This window comes from Cetorhinus maximus, chromosome 2, assembly GCF_964194155.1.
Source record: "Cetorhinus maximus chromosome 2, sCetMax3.hap1.1, whole genome shotgun sequence".
NCBI lineage: Eukaryota > Metazoa > Chordata > Chondrichthyes > Lamniformes > Cetorhinidae > Cetorhinus > Cetorhinus maximus.
Window position 1 is genome coordinate 131,764,614 of NC_135880.1, and position 14,467 is coordinate 131,779,080.

Here is a 14,467-nt window from a genome sequence, read left to right on the forward strand (position 1 = left end):
TCCTGGCCCCCACGACAAAGGCTGCCCATACACAGATGCAGTTGGGCCAGTCTGTGGTGGGAACCTCAAAGGCACCGCAAACCAAAGGATGGACGCCATAAGCATCTGATTTACTGGAGCACAGAAGCAAGCAGGCTGCCTCTACCTGCTCCAGCCACACAGGGAACATGTTGAAGTATGCAGAAAAGAATGTGGAAACACTACTAACTTCATAATGGGAATCACATCAGTGCTTTGTCTTATGTGACTGTCATGTTGATTTTTTTTTATTGTAATGAAGCGGTTAGTGCTGGCTAAATGATAAGGCATATGCAGTTCTTATTCCTCATATACTAAATAGAGCAGCGTGGGAGTGAAATCTGTGATTGTAATGATTCAAAGTGTTGCAATGGGAGGGTTAGTTGTTTAGGGTTAATTTGATCAAGGGAATCTCAATCTTGTCATGAGCTTGCGAGTACAGCCACTACTGCTATCACAGGTGCCCGGGTGCTTAGAGTGCAGTGCAGGCAGCCCAGGACTCAGGTGAAACTTGCCTGGATAGGGAGACACAGGTTTCTCTTGAGTGCATGTGAATGGGTGCAGGCATCAGCGGAACCTCTGTGTGGCCCGGCTCCGCTCTTAACTCCTCCTCCTCTTCAGAGGACCTGGAACACTCATCAGCCTCTTCTGGTGCCAGTTCCACTGCTCTCTGTAGTGTCAAGCTTTGCACAGTACACCATTTCTATATGTGAGACCTTTGAAGAGCTGTGTTGGAAGTCGCCCCCAGACTGGTCAAGGCACTGGAATCACATTTTGAGCGAGCCAATGGCCTGCTCAATGGTTGCCCTGGTTAACAGATGCGTACGGTTGAATCTCTGAGGTACCTCTGTGGTGGAGTTCCACGCTGGTTGGCATCAGCTATGTCTTCAGCAGATACACCTCATCATCCAAGAGCCTCCATGAAGGCTATCTGGCAGTGTGAAAAGTTAAAGCACCTGAGACTGCCTCAGTATGAAGGAGTCAAGACAGCTATATCAAGAAACTTCATACACATTTGCAGGATCCTGTCACAGTGTTTGTTAAAAACTTGCCCAATTTCTTCTACATTTGATGGCCTACTGTCCATGTGGGGTGCCAAGGTTACAATGATTAAAATCCATTCCTACTGATCGAAAACCAGTTTAGAGATGCAAAATTTTCATGCAATTAGGCAATGGGTTGGTGAAATCAAAGTAATGAGTAATATTTTTAAAAGTTAATGATTTTCATCTGACCCCAGAAATGTAAGGCACAAGTTCAGATAACTTGGTGGAAAAAGAATTTGCTGAAACAAGTGATCTGAATTCATTGTTATCTGGGGTCGGCGAAGTTAACAGATGAGAGGAACTTTTCCCCACTTCTGTAGATAACAATAATAAATCATGGAATAAACTGGGTATGAGAGTGGCATACAAAGTAGATGTAGGTGATTATAAAATTCGATGCCAACAATTCAGGAGACTGTTTGAATTTTTATTGATGTGATGTATACAGTAACATATTGGGAACAGGTAGTGAATATAATCACTGGTATTGGCTGTAATGTGAATTGAGGAGTTGAACCGTCTTCCAGTCACTTAAGTTTTAATGCTTTGGCAACATAACTGATCCTTCTTGAGAGACCTGAAAATCAAAGATAAGCATCGTTGAAATACATAATTCTTTGAATTGACTGCAAGTAAAATTGTCCTTCACTGTAACAATGACAAATACAGGGGGAAACTTGCAACTTTAGTTAAGGCAGGAACTGATGATATTGGACCAGCAGCCACAATACAGTTTGCTTAATTTTCCTAAATGTCAAATTGAATGGAGATATATAACGGGCAGCTAACCCGATGCTGCCAATTTTCTGCCCCTACCGCCCTCACCCATACATTGTATCCCAGAGAAGGTCAGACAATGTTATCACCAGACTAACCACTAGATTTTGGGTTAGTGTCAGGGCAGGGCAGGGCATTGTTTCTGGCTCTCCAAATGACCAAAAAAAAGGGCACTGGGGCGATTTTAACAATGGAAACCAAAGTAGGTTAGTTATATTTTCCCATGCTACTTAGCCACATGGGAAGTGCCAAGAGTTTACAATTTCATGTTTTTACCCTCTCAATTAAACCAGCAGCAGACAGCCTCACAAAACTGGTGAGGTCGTTTCTAGCAGACACATATCAGGTCCCAATGATATTGTTGGAATCCAAATGCAGCATATTTTTACTAGGAGGTCTGGTGGGAAATAAAGTGACTTTCTCACCAAAAGCAACATGAAGGTAGAGTGGAACAGCACCAGGAGAGACACAAAAAATTAAGTTTTAAACTTTATTTTCTACTTCCCTTGAGAAATAAAGGAGTGAAACAAGTGCTTTGTTTTCTCTGAAGTTTAGATATCATTACATGGACAAAGCAGCCATTTTTTATACAGCAAAGTCACTTAAAACAGCAGAGATGAATGACCAGTTGAGCTGCTTTTGATGAAGGCAACACCAAACACAAATACAGAGTACCACGAAAGCTTTACCATGAGCCGGGAAGAGCTTTAGTTTAAAATCTATCCGTGAGACGACACCTCTGACAATGCAGCACTTCTTCAGCACTGCACTGGAGTGTCAGCAGAGATTATTACTCAATTCTGAAATGGGCTTGTACCCACCAATCTACTTAGTCAGAGGTGAGAGTCACACTAGTTCATACCCTCTCCATCTCAAAAAATAATGGCCAGGATTTTTAGGATGGCTAGTGTTAATTGTCTGGAGATGGGACTTCCACCCCTCACTCAGGAGAAAGTTCCGCCTCAGAGAGCAACCGGCCAATCTGATTGGCCGGCCACTCTCTAGACCCAGCGTTGCCAGAAGCTGTAGTGGACAGGACTGGGTCTCCAAGCCGTTTCCAGAGTCTGAGTCCTGGGGGTTGAGGACCAGGTAAGTGTGGGGGATTCAGGGCTTGGAGGGGAGGTGAGGCCCGCGGGAAGTGGTGGGGTGGTGGTGGAGAAGCAGGAGGGTGGGTAGAGGAGGGAAAGGCAGGGGAAGGAGCACCCACAGATGTCAGACCTTTTGAAGGAGAGCCCGATGTTGAAAGCAGGCTGTTGATGTCCTACCCCTCCTTCCTGCCCAAGCCTGAGCAGGGTCAGTTCCCAGGTTTCCCCCCTACCCCTGCACTACTCACTGCTCCTGTTAGTTTGAAAATTGAGGCAGGACAGGTATTGGCCCTTAAGTAGTCATTAATTGGTCACTTTTAGAACAAGGACAGGCGGGCCAGCCTAGGCCTCGCCTGTCCCAAGGTAAAACTGTGGAGAGATCAGGGAGGGCAGGAACCCAGTGGGAAGGCCATCCAGGAATTTTACAGACACCCCCCACCCCCAATGCCGGCAAACTCATTGGCAAGGGAACGTAAAATTCTGCCCAATGTCATTAATACCAGTTTGCTCATTAGCATCTCTGCTTTCAAGCCTCAGAAATGTCAATGTTGGTCACCTCACTCAGAATGACAGCCATATTCTGTTTGGAAAAAAATCTTTAACATGTAAAATGTTTTTCTTTAAGTTACATATGGAACTCATTTTTATTTACAAATTGTCGTTTGATAGTACAGAACTTGAGTGTTGCTGAAAAAGGATATGCTGTCGAAGCTTTTCGTATTGTGCTCAGAATAACAATAATAAAGGGAACAACAGTTTATACTGCTTCAGAAGCGAGTGGTGATTGGTTGGCAAATGGACTCTGATTGATAGAGGCGTTGCCATGGAGAATGCACCAGTGAACAGTTAACTGCCAAGCTTTTGTTCAAATTCAAACCAGGGAGGTTGACTCCGATTGGTCAAGACATTGCCAAAAAGACGTTCTGCCTATCACACAAATGAGCAATATGGTATCTGAATTTCAGTGCTGTTGTGATGCTAGATATGCAGGCTGCATAGCCCAAAGACTGGCAGATCATATCAAACAGTATGACCCACTGAGTGTTCGTTACAGGCAATGTACAGATCGTACCCAATCAGCCTGTGCTTGTAAAACTCAAAATATAATGTCCAACATTAGATGCCATTCTACGATTGGACAGCACTTGCTAAACAATCCTGATGGTGTGGCTCACCTACGCATGCTAGAAGCTACATATATTCACACATAGGGGACTGTCCTTTACAGACGGAAGGCGCATGTCCACACATTGTGCCTTTTTCAACTAAATAAAAGATTGGGGTGATAGCTATTCCTTCGTTCATTTCCCGTGGCAATGTCAGGATAAATTGATGTTCCCTTTACCACTGGTATTCTTGCAAACTGTCTTGTTGAGTGCAACGTGAAAAGCTTTGACAGCGTACCTCTTTTCTCAGCAATATTTACAAACTGTTTTGAGTAAGGCATATCAGAGCATTATACTGAGTGCTTATTTCATTACACCATCTGGAAGAAGTTGATTCCAAAAACAACAAATTGAGAAGGCAAGTCTTTTGCTGCCAAGCCATGCTCAAAAGTGTCATAGGTTAATGGGAGTTCAGGAGAGAGTGGTGACTTGATGAGAAATTTAGGCAGCAACTGAGTTGTAACGGTCTGGGCTTTAAAATGTTAGATAAATGAAGACTTGAAGAATGATCTCAGTTTCCCCACTCTCTTAGTTGAGCTCAAAACGTGGCTCGCTTATGCTTGCTAGAAGTGACATTCATCCACTGGGACCATTCTCTGGAATGAAAAGGAATATGCTCAAGCCTTGCACCTTTTTTGAATTACCCAGAAGGATGGGGAGCCAATAGTTCCCCGTTGCTTTCTACATGGCAACAACTCGGCTAACCAGAGTTGACTTGCCAACCAATCAGCACCTTTTTTTCCTGTGGTATAAACTGTTGTGATCATTTGAAGTTTGGCATTCTTACATTGTTCTGATGCAAGACAAAGCAACTTTAGCAACATATTTCTCTTTTAAGCAATATTCTTTCTATTTTCCTGATGCAACTGATTCTTGTTGGGTAATAGTTTCAAAGACACCAGAAATCACCTGACACCTCACACCCATGTGGCCATTCTCATTAGTGTGAGCTTAGATAGTGTGCATCAGGAGGTGAATCAACTGAGTGCCCAACTTCACTCTATTACATTATATGTGTAATTAAATAACCATATCGATCCTACAAGGAGATAATGGGCAGAATCTTCTGTTCTGGAAACTAGGTCCAGTGTTGGGAGCAGAAGTCAGAGTGATTCCGCTGGAGAGCAGGGGGGCTCAACACGTGAGATTTTGTGCTGTTCAGCTAATCAATTATGCGTCTTGTGGTGGGGTGGGCAGGAAGTAACATAGGCTCCAACACCCGGGTGTCAGATTTAAACGGCACCTGGACAATCATTCACTCTTCCACTCTACTCCTCGGCTGCCACCACCATCCCCACCCGCCAACCCGGATCCTGCCCGGTCTCACCCCTCCCCTGTGCCAGCCTAGGAGCAGCTTGTGCTACAGGTAGCCGATATCTCTCAATGATGGTGCTAAAGGAAGATAAAAGCAACGTCTACTGACCTCAAAGTCCAGGAAGCAGTCTACCTTGCCAGGTGGACGCCACTTATGTACAATCATGAAAGTGAATGTTCTAAATTCCCGCTGGCAGGCACTTAATTTGGAGGGAAAAACAAGATTCCAGTGTGTTGGCCTTCCAATATGCGTTCATGAGAGGCAAATGGGGTTCCTGATACAACTCCATAGGACACTTGACACACCTTTAAGTCACCATAAAAGTTGGGAGAACAAGATTCCAAACTAATTTCCTGCCGTCGGGAAACTGATTTTTGTCCACCCGCCAAATCTTGCTTCCCTGCCCGCCACGATTCCCGTTGCTGGCGGGAACAGAAGTTTCCACCCAATGTTACTAGTGCAGGAAGATTGAAGAGATCAAGATCCATGAGAAGACAAAAATGAGAACTGGACAGGGGATTTATCCAATTTCTTCCCAGTTGAAATAACGCACTAAGGGCAGAATTTCATTCCTCTCCTCAGAGCAGGCTGGCAGCTGAGGATTCTATACAATCAAGCGGAAAGATGTGGAGTACCTTCCTGACTCCTCCTGATGAAGTCAGGGCCAGGAAGGTTGCTGCCGACCTATGGCTCTTAGGCCAACTGAGGTCCTTAATGAGCCTCATTCCGCCGCTGCTCTATCCTGGTGGCCTCTTTGCAGGATTTGGGAGTGGGTGGGTTGCCCACCCGATCTGGCACCCTGTGCTCTGCAGAGCAGCCCCTGAAGGGTTGTCCCGCTGGGAGAATTCCCTTGCCCTCAAAAAAGACTCCCACCCCTTCCTCGCAATGGTCTGCCTGACTGGTCCTGGCATGCCCCTGTCATTCACCCTTCTTCTGGGGCTTCCAGCAATGCTTCTGGTCCAGGGCCTGCTGCAGTACCAGCAGTGGCCACTGTTCCCGCTACCGCTGAAGAGCCTTCCGTTTGGCTGGCAACTCTTGAAGGCAGCATCTTTGCTTTTAAAGGCCCAGGAACCCTGATGGCTGGCACTTTCAATCCCGCTGAAGCTCCCAGAAATGGCTATAACGGGGCTGTCAGCAATTTTCTGGCATGCCATTTCTGCAACCATTAAATTCAGCTCCTATAGTGCAAAATTGTAAATGGTAATGTCCTTTGTTTGTGTTTGGGTGTGGTTTGTTAACCAAACTGGCATCCACAGCATGCATACACTTTTGAAGGGTATTGCGCCAAATGCTATACTAGTGAAGGTGGCAGTACGTGTGCTGTGAAAGGGTGTTGTACATATGCGGAGCAGCCAGATAATGATGTCTGTCAACACACAATGCTGCTTTGATGCCAGTGGTGCCATTTTCGAGCTCAACACTGCAACCAAAGCCCTCTCAATCTTACAGAGCTAAACACGTGTTCAGCAACAGAAAGGCCCCCACCCTGAGCCTTCAGTCTGCACCGCCACTATTTAAAGAAATTATCAACTACTTTCAGGTTAATGCTGGTTAATTTCTTCCGGCTGTTGCTTTGATTTCACAAGTATTTGATGCTTTCTATCGTTTCAAGGTGCAAAAATTTACATGCATGTGCTAATGGGATTTTTGCAACTTCAAAGCTTCTGCACAAATTAATTCACCCAAGGCAAGTGTACACTAGTAGGCGTTCCCTTTGGAATACAGTATGACTGTGAGAATGAGATGCTATGCAGAGCAGGATAAGTTGCTGGAAGAGGGAGGAGGAGAAGGGCCCTCAGCAGAAGGCTATATTCATCCAGGGTGTTAAGGGAGCAATTCTGCGACCTGAACCTCAGTAAGGAAACGATGTGTGAAATGTGCTTCAATAAGGATACCCCCACTGAAATCTGCCACCTGCTGCAGCCGTAACTGCTACCTTAGAACAAAGCAAGGACTGTACTGCCAATGACTTTGATGGTGACCGTGATGATGAACTTGGAGCTAGAGCTATTGCAACATCAGTTTCCTGTCCATGGTTAAGAAACGCAGGACACTGAAATTCGCTTTTCAAAGAGGGCTAACTACATATCATTCTTTCTTGCCAGAGAGAAACAGGTGGAGCGAGTACTTGGTTTTGCAAGGATAGCAGTCTTCCCCATGATAAGGTGTGCACTGACTGCAGCAGGAGTCACCTGTCAACTCTTCCCTATACTGGAGCCAAAAGGAGTTCCACTCCTTCAGCATCCAGCTGGTGTATGACCACTGGCAGGAAATCATGGACGTCAATGCCTGGTTTCCTGGCAGCAGTCATAAGACATTTCAGCTGCTACGGCAAAGCAAAGGATGGCAATTGGACAACAAATGCTATCCACTGACAACATGACTGAGGACTCCAGTGCACAACCCATGTACACATCTTCGGCATGTATACAATGAAAGCCATGCTGTTACACAAAATGTGATAAAAACAGACCACTGGCATGCTGAAATAATGCATACACTTCTTGGACTGTACTTGTGAAGCCCTGCAGTAATTGAAAGAGGAGCTGTCAAGATTTGTGGTTGTTTCTAAAGCCTCTCCATTAGGGGACAGCCCTGGCCACCAGCCATACAGTGAGTAGCCCAGGAGCAAGAGCATAAGAAGATGGTGCGGGAAGAGAAGGAAATCAGGGAGCAATTTAGACAGCCCCTTTCTGATTGGGCTGATCATGAGGAAGTCATGCAAATGCAACAGCAGTAAACGCAACCCTAATTCCCTATTTATCAACAGGCCCACAGTGGCAGAGGCAGCTGATCAGATGGTCTCAATGTCAGCGACAAAGAAATCCATAAGCTTCTCACATTTGTTGGAGGTGAGGATAGAGGAAACAGGGCGGGGAAGCTACAAAAGACAGCTTGCAGTAGAGAAAAGAAACTGGGATCATTTTTGCTTTTCAGGATGATCCTGGAATGGTGAGCAGTTTTGGCAAATGAGAGCAGGAAAACAGGAGAGTGGATCTGGGGCTGAGTGGCTAAAGCAGTTGTTTGGCGTATTCATTCAAGTTTGCATCCATTGAACCTAAGGGAGTGGAGATCAGGGCCATATCATGGAGTTCAGGGCCGTACCATGGAGATCAGGGCCGTACCATGGAGATCAGGGCCGTACCATGGAGATCAGGGCCGTACCATGGAGATCAGGGCCGTACCATGGAGATCAGGGTCGTACCATGGAGATCAGGGTTGTACCATGGGGGATGGTCAGCGCAAGAGAGAGTAATGTTTTTAATGAGGACTAGGATATCAAGCATGGAGGTGAGGGTGTGTTTGAGCAGATCAGCAGTTGCAGCTTCATGGTGAATAAAGGGCCAAAGGCTAGTCGGTTGGGATTTTAAGAGTGCAGTTGTAAGTGAATTGGGAGAGAGAATTTTCCAGAGGTGGACACAGAAGGAAGAGATCAGAGATGGCCTTATCTGTGATTGATATGACGGAAAGACGCTCTCTGATTCCCAAAAAATGCAAGAGAAAGGTGCAATGCTCAGCCGGCTGCCCTTTGACCTCTGGGGCTTAGGTTCAAATCCAACCCTTGCTGCTGACTCTGAGTTCTGTGCAAAATCTGTTTCAACAGTCCCAGAATCTGGTTTATAAGCTGATGGCACCGAACTCCTCATCATTTGAAACTAAATTCATTATCTAATTCAGAAAGGCAACAAAGATGTTGGGTGTGAGAAATAGAAAAAGTAAAGCCAGTGCAGTACACCATTCACTGTCAGCATTTAGTGAAGGCTTCACCCTCCTAAAATTTCTCTCCAACAAATAGGCTTGCATAAGTTATTCAATAAATTAGCTTTCCGCTGCAATAAATCTGGTTTTCATCCCATTTATCTCCTGTTGATGTAGTTGGAATGTTGACACACAGTTCCTGTTCTTTTAAGATTGGCATTTGCAATATGTTTTGTGAAAATTTCCATCATGTATCAAAATAATAAATACGTTTTAAGTATTTTGGTTTCATAATATAAGGCTCAGAGAGGAAACTTCCCTAATTTTGGAGCAGACAGAGCTTTTGTTTTGGTGCATACTATATCTGACTGGGAGGAGAAACATTTGGAGGGAGAAATTTGCACATGTAGTGCCACTCTTACACTATCTGTGTGGCCTGCATAGCATTCTTCAATGATATCATTGAAGAACGTCTTGCTGATAGAGGTCGCACACTGCCTGTCCCCTGGAATCAAAATAAGCCTGCCTAGTGCCATTGGTACATGAATGAATTTCTCCCCCATAAAGAAGTGTTCAAAAAGCATAAAAGAAAATTACACATATGTGTTAACTTTTGTTTTGAGGCCAACAAATTTGTAAATGGTTAAAATATGGTTAGAACATGTAAAACACCTTACTAAACAAAAACAATTAGCTGTTGCATTCATTCATTTCAAATTATAAATTGCTTCTGGACTGCTTTTTCTTCTAGGGGTTACCCAACCACAATGATTTTAAGAATGAACAACGATGACAGCTTTTCAAATTGTTTATAGAATGTGTCACATGGAACCCCACAACAGCTACCCATGGAAGATGATATTTTAGGCACTCGGTACTTTCCAATGTGTAGGCGAGCCTTTACTGCTGGACTTTCCCTACAACTAGTGTGTGTATGCATGTACAAGGGCCAGAGCACTCTATCGATAGCATTTCTAGTTCTTTTCCTATAGGACAAAAGGAAATATCAGAAAGGAAGTCAGAACAAGTTCTACACTGGAAAATTCGTCTTATAATTTTTTGCATCAGGGAAAGCCTCACAGTTAGCGCTGGTTGCCTAACTTTAGGTTTATAAAACTGTGAATTCTGCAAATCTAAAATAAAAACAAAAAGCGCTATAAATATAAAGTGGGGGAAACTTTCCAACTTTGGATTTTTGGTAGGGAGCCTCACCAGTCAAGAATAGACATTGGACATTCTGATATGCACTGCCTGTGGTTTCTGACCATTTAAAAGAATAGTTTGAAAAATAACACCCCTAACATCTGAATTTCTGATACACGGTTGGAATATGACATAGACTCAAACCCACAACTTTCTGAACTGGAGCAACGACATTACCATCTTAGGCAATTTGACAATTACAGTAAAGTAGTTGTACAGGCTCTATTTCACGCATCAGACAAGGCCAAGGTTTGTAGCTGCTTGTCTTACAGCTGAGGATTGGGTTTACACGTAGTCGCTAAACATCAAAGACTAATTGCTTTTGCATTGTGATCTATCAAATTGCTGTTAGGTTGTATTTCCATAACTTACTCTCAAACTCTTGATGATCTCAGACCAATCCATGCATGCAATCCGTGGAATTGCGGTGAGAATAATACTCAAAGCCTTGTTTGCATTCTCCTTCATTACTTTGAGGACCTTTTCCACAGAGACCTGTAGTTTGAATGAGGAAAAAATCATCAGTTCTCCTTATCGAAAATAATTTACTTACTCATTCAAATCCATGGCGGAGGAGTTCTTCTGTCTGTTGCGTGAGACAAAATTATAAACACTTTGCAAAAGCCTTTTTTGTTTTCCACATAAAATGCCCAAAGGGAATTGTTCCCATTCCCTCCCCACAACATTACTTCCTATGGAGAAATGTGATCCTTAATGATCCTTATGCAACATAGAAAAGAACAGACTCCTTGAGTATTGTAAGTGACTAAGACACAATATTGACATCACAACATTTGACAAACCGGATTGATTGGGGATCATGATATTTCAGGTTTCACAATGTTCCAAGACACTGAGCGGAATTTTACACCAGCAGGATTTTATGTTCCCGCCGAAGTCGATGGAGTTTAGAATGCCTCGCCGCATTTTACGACCTCATCCCTGCTGCGACGGGGTCGTAAAATTCTGGCCAATGTTAATGCTCCACTCCTCTCTGATGACAGAGTATTCAGTGATAGCTAGTACCAAACGTATAGTTTCCTGCTGAGCTGCATTCCTATTACAATAGATCAGCTTGACTTAGTTAAAGTAGCACTTTCACCTCTGACTCAGAAGGGTGTGAGCTCAAGCCATATTTGTGAACTTGAACACATAATATGGGCAGATACTTCAATGCAGTGCTGCAGTGTCTCATTGCCAGGCATATTTCGTCTGTCAAATGAGATATTAAAATAAGGTACCCTGTTCTTGTGATCCAAGTAGAATCAGGTAAATCCCAAGGCACTATTTGAAAAGGAGCAAGGTGTTCTCCTAGCCAACGGCGCTCCCGTGATCAATCATTAAATGGTTGCTATTTTTGGGACCTTGCTGTCTGAAAATGATTTGCTAACAATAGTGACTGAACTTCAAAAGAAAATTAATTGAATATGAAGTATCAGGAAATAGGATTACATAGGGTATATTGCACAGAAAGAGGCCATTTGGTCCAACCAGTGCATGCTGGCGTTTATGCTCCACTCGAGCCTCCTCCCATCTTTCCTCATCTAAATATACCATTGTAATCATCTATTCGCTTCTCTCTCACATGCTTGTCTACTTTCACCTTAAATGCATTTATACTATCCACCTCAACCATTCCCTGTGGTAGTGAGTTCCACATTTTCACCACTCTTTGGGTAAAGAAGGTTCTTCTGAATTTACTGTTGGATTTCTTGGTGACTATCTTATATTGATGACCTATCAAAATGCTCTTCCCCACAAGAGGAGACATTCTCTCTGTACCCACTCTATCAAAATCTTTCATAATTTTAAAGACCTCTATTAGGTCACCCCTCAGCCTTCTTTTTTCGAGAGACATCCTGAGGTTGTGATCAGGTGCCTGTATAAGTGCCTGTCTTATTTAACATTTATTCTTTTTTAAAAAACATTTAAAGGAATGATTTGGATTACCTAATTCACCCTCACCTCTTCTGTAACCATTACCCATACTTTTGACTAAAGGGCCTGGAATTGTCCTCCGGGGATGGGAAACAGGGGTTGGGACTGAACCTGCTCTGGAAGGGTAAGGGAGGGAGAGGGTGCTTCAAGATGGAGGCACCCTATCTCTCTGCAATTTTAAACATTAACCCAAAAAAATGAATCTTGCAGCCAGGTGACCACTATCGATGGAGAGATAGAGGGTGGTGAACTCACCACAGGGCAGCCTAAGACTACTGCTTTCTCCATCCTGCCAGGGAGGGCTTCTACTCCTGCCTGGCATGCTGGCACCTCCAGCTTGTTGCCAGGAGGCTGCTTCTAGGCACCTAAACTGGCCCCTGCTGCCTGCGGGAACCTGGAAGCTGACTTTGAATGGAAAACGCCAATCACACATTACGCTCCACTCATTGAATAACTCCATCCTTGCCAACCTCCAATAATTTCCTGTCCTCTGGCATGTTGATTTCAAACGTGGCATCCTTATCTTCAAATCCCTCCATGGCCTTGTTCCATCCTACCTCTGCCATTTCTTTCAGACTTATGTCCCTGGTCACGCTGACTGCTCCCCTGACTCTGGCAGCTTGGGTACCTCTTTTCTCTCTACTCAACCACTGGTAGCAAAGATTTCATTCATAATTTTTTCCCTATTCTCGTACACCTTAGAAGTGTAAAGTAAATGGAAGGAACATGTTTGTTACACTTAAAAAACGAACCCAATCTTTATTTGATTATATGAATGTAGAAATTAAGACAATGTATTTCAGTTAAAAAGAACTCAAATTGGCATGAAAAGTTTGATGCTTTTATTTTAAAAAAAGGCTCGACAAATGCAACACTGCCTTTCCCCCCCATATGAAATAAAATATATCATGCTGTGAACTATATTATTACTCTGTGCTGAAAATTCAAATTAACCATTTTTTGTGTAAATAAGCCAAAGTATCCATTTTGCAGATTCTTGTGAAGCTCCCGGGTGTGGGAAACAAGGCAGGAGGGGCACTTATTGAGTGAGAGGCAAAACATCAGCTTCTCAATGATGGGATGAAAGTTGGCGGCAGATTGAAAATGGATAGCGCGTTCTGAAGGCAAGCAGCAGGAACCTATTTTTAATACATTAGCATGTCATGCATGCTTATTAAAATACTGCTTCACCAGATTAAATTATACCTTTGGAATTAGAATGCAGCAAACAAGAAATACGCCTTCAGATTCACAACTGGTTTAAAGTGGCGTGCAGCAGGCGAGATAGTCTTCCTGGTGGATTTGGGTAGGAGCTGCTTTTCTTGTAAGGGGAGCTTTATTGAACCAGGGGAGAGGAGGCATTGATGCATCGAGATCGGATGACGGCTGTGACAGAGGAACGGGGCATGGCTGACTGAGGGAGGGAGTTGGCAGTCCTATGAAGGCTCGTGGGGGACAAAGGGAGGAAGCTGGACTACACAGGGAAGGTAAATGTCTACAGACAGTAGGTCAGGCATGATTGTGAGAACAAAGAACAAAGAAAAGTACAGCACAGGAACAGGCCCTTCGGCCCTCCAAGCCTGCACCGATCATATTGCCTGTCAGACTAAACCATTTTGCACTTCCGGGGTCCATATCCCACTATTCCCATCCTATTCATGTATTTGTCAAGCTGACTCTTAAACACCACTATCATACCTGCTTCCACCACCTCCTCTGGCAGCGAATTCCAGACACTCACCCTCTGCGTAAAAAACTTGCCCCGCACATCTCCTCTATAGTTTTCTCCTCTCACCTTAAATCTATGTCCCCTAGTAATTGACTCTTCCACCCTGGGAAAAAGCTTCTGACTATCTACTCTGTCCATGCCACTCATAATTTTATAAACTTCTATCAAGTCGCCCTTCAATCTCCGTCGCTCTAGTGAGAACAATCCGAGTTTCTCCAACCTCTCCTCATAGCTAATAACCTCCAGACCAGGCAGCATCCTGGTAAACCTCCTCTGCACCCTCTCCAACGCCTCCATATCCTTCTGGTAATGTGGCGACCAGAATTGCACGCAATATTCCAAGTGTGGCCTAACCAAGATTCTATGCAGCATGACTTCCCAGCTTTTATACTCAATACCCCTGCCGATGAAGGCAAGCATGCCATATGCCTTCCTGACTACCTTATCCACCTGCGTTGCCACTTTCAGTAACATGTGGACCTGTACCCCCA

General features: G+C 44.1%; 1 protein-coding gene across 1 annotated transcript in view; it reads right to left on the minus strand.

Annotated features, from left to right (window-relative positions):
• Positions 1-1,477: 1,477 nt before the first annotated feature.
• Positions 1,478-14,467, minus strand: part of mtap (methylthioadenosine phosphorylase) — a 212,922-nt gene continuing 199,932 nt past the window's right edge. The window contains exons 7-8 of the mRNA XM_078569460.1: positions 10,682-10,804; positions 1,478-1,641 (exon numbers count right to left, since the gene is read on the minus strand). Coding sequence (XP_078425586.1) covers positions 1,603-1,641; positions 10,682-10,804 — 162 coding nt within the window. The 3' untranslated portion in view covers positions 1,478-1,602. The remainder of the gene's footprint in view (positions 1,642-10,681; positions 10,805-14,467) is intronic.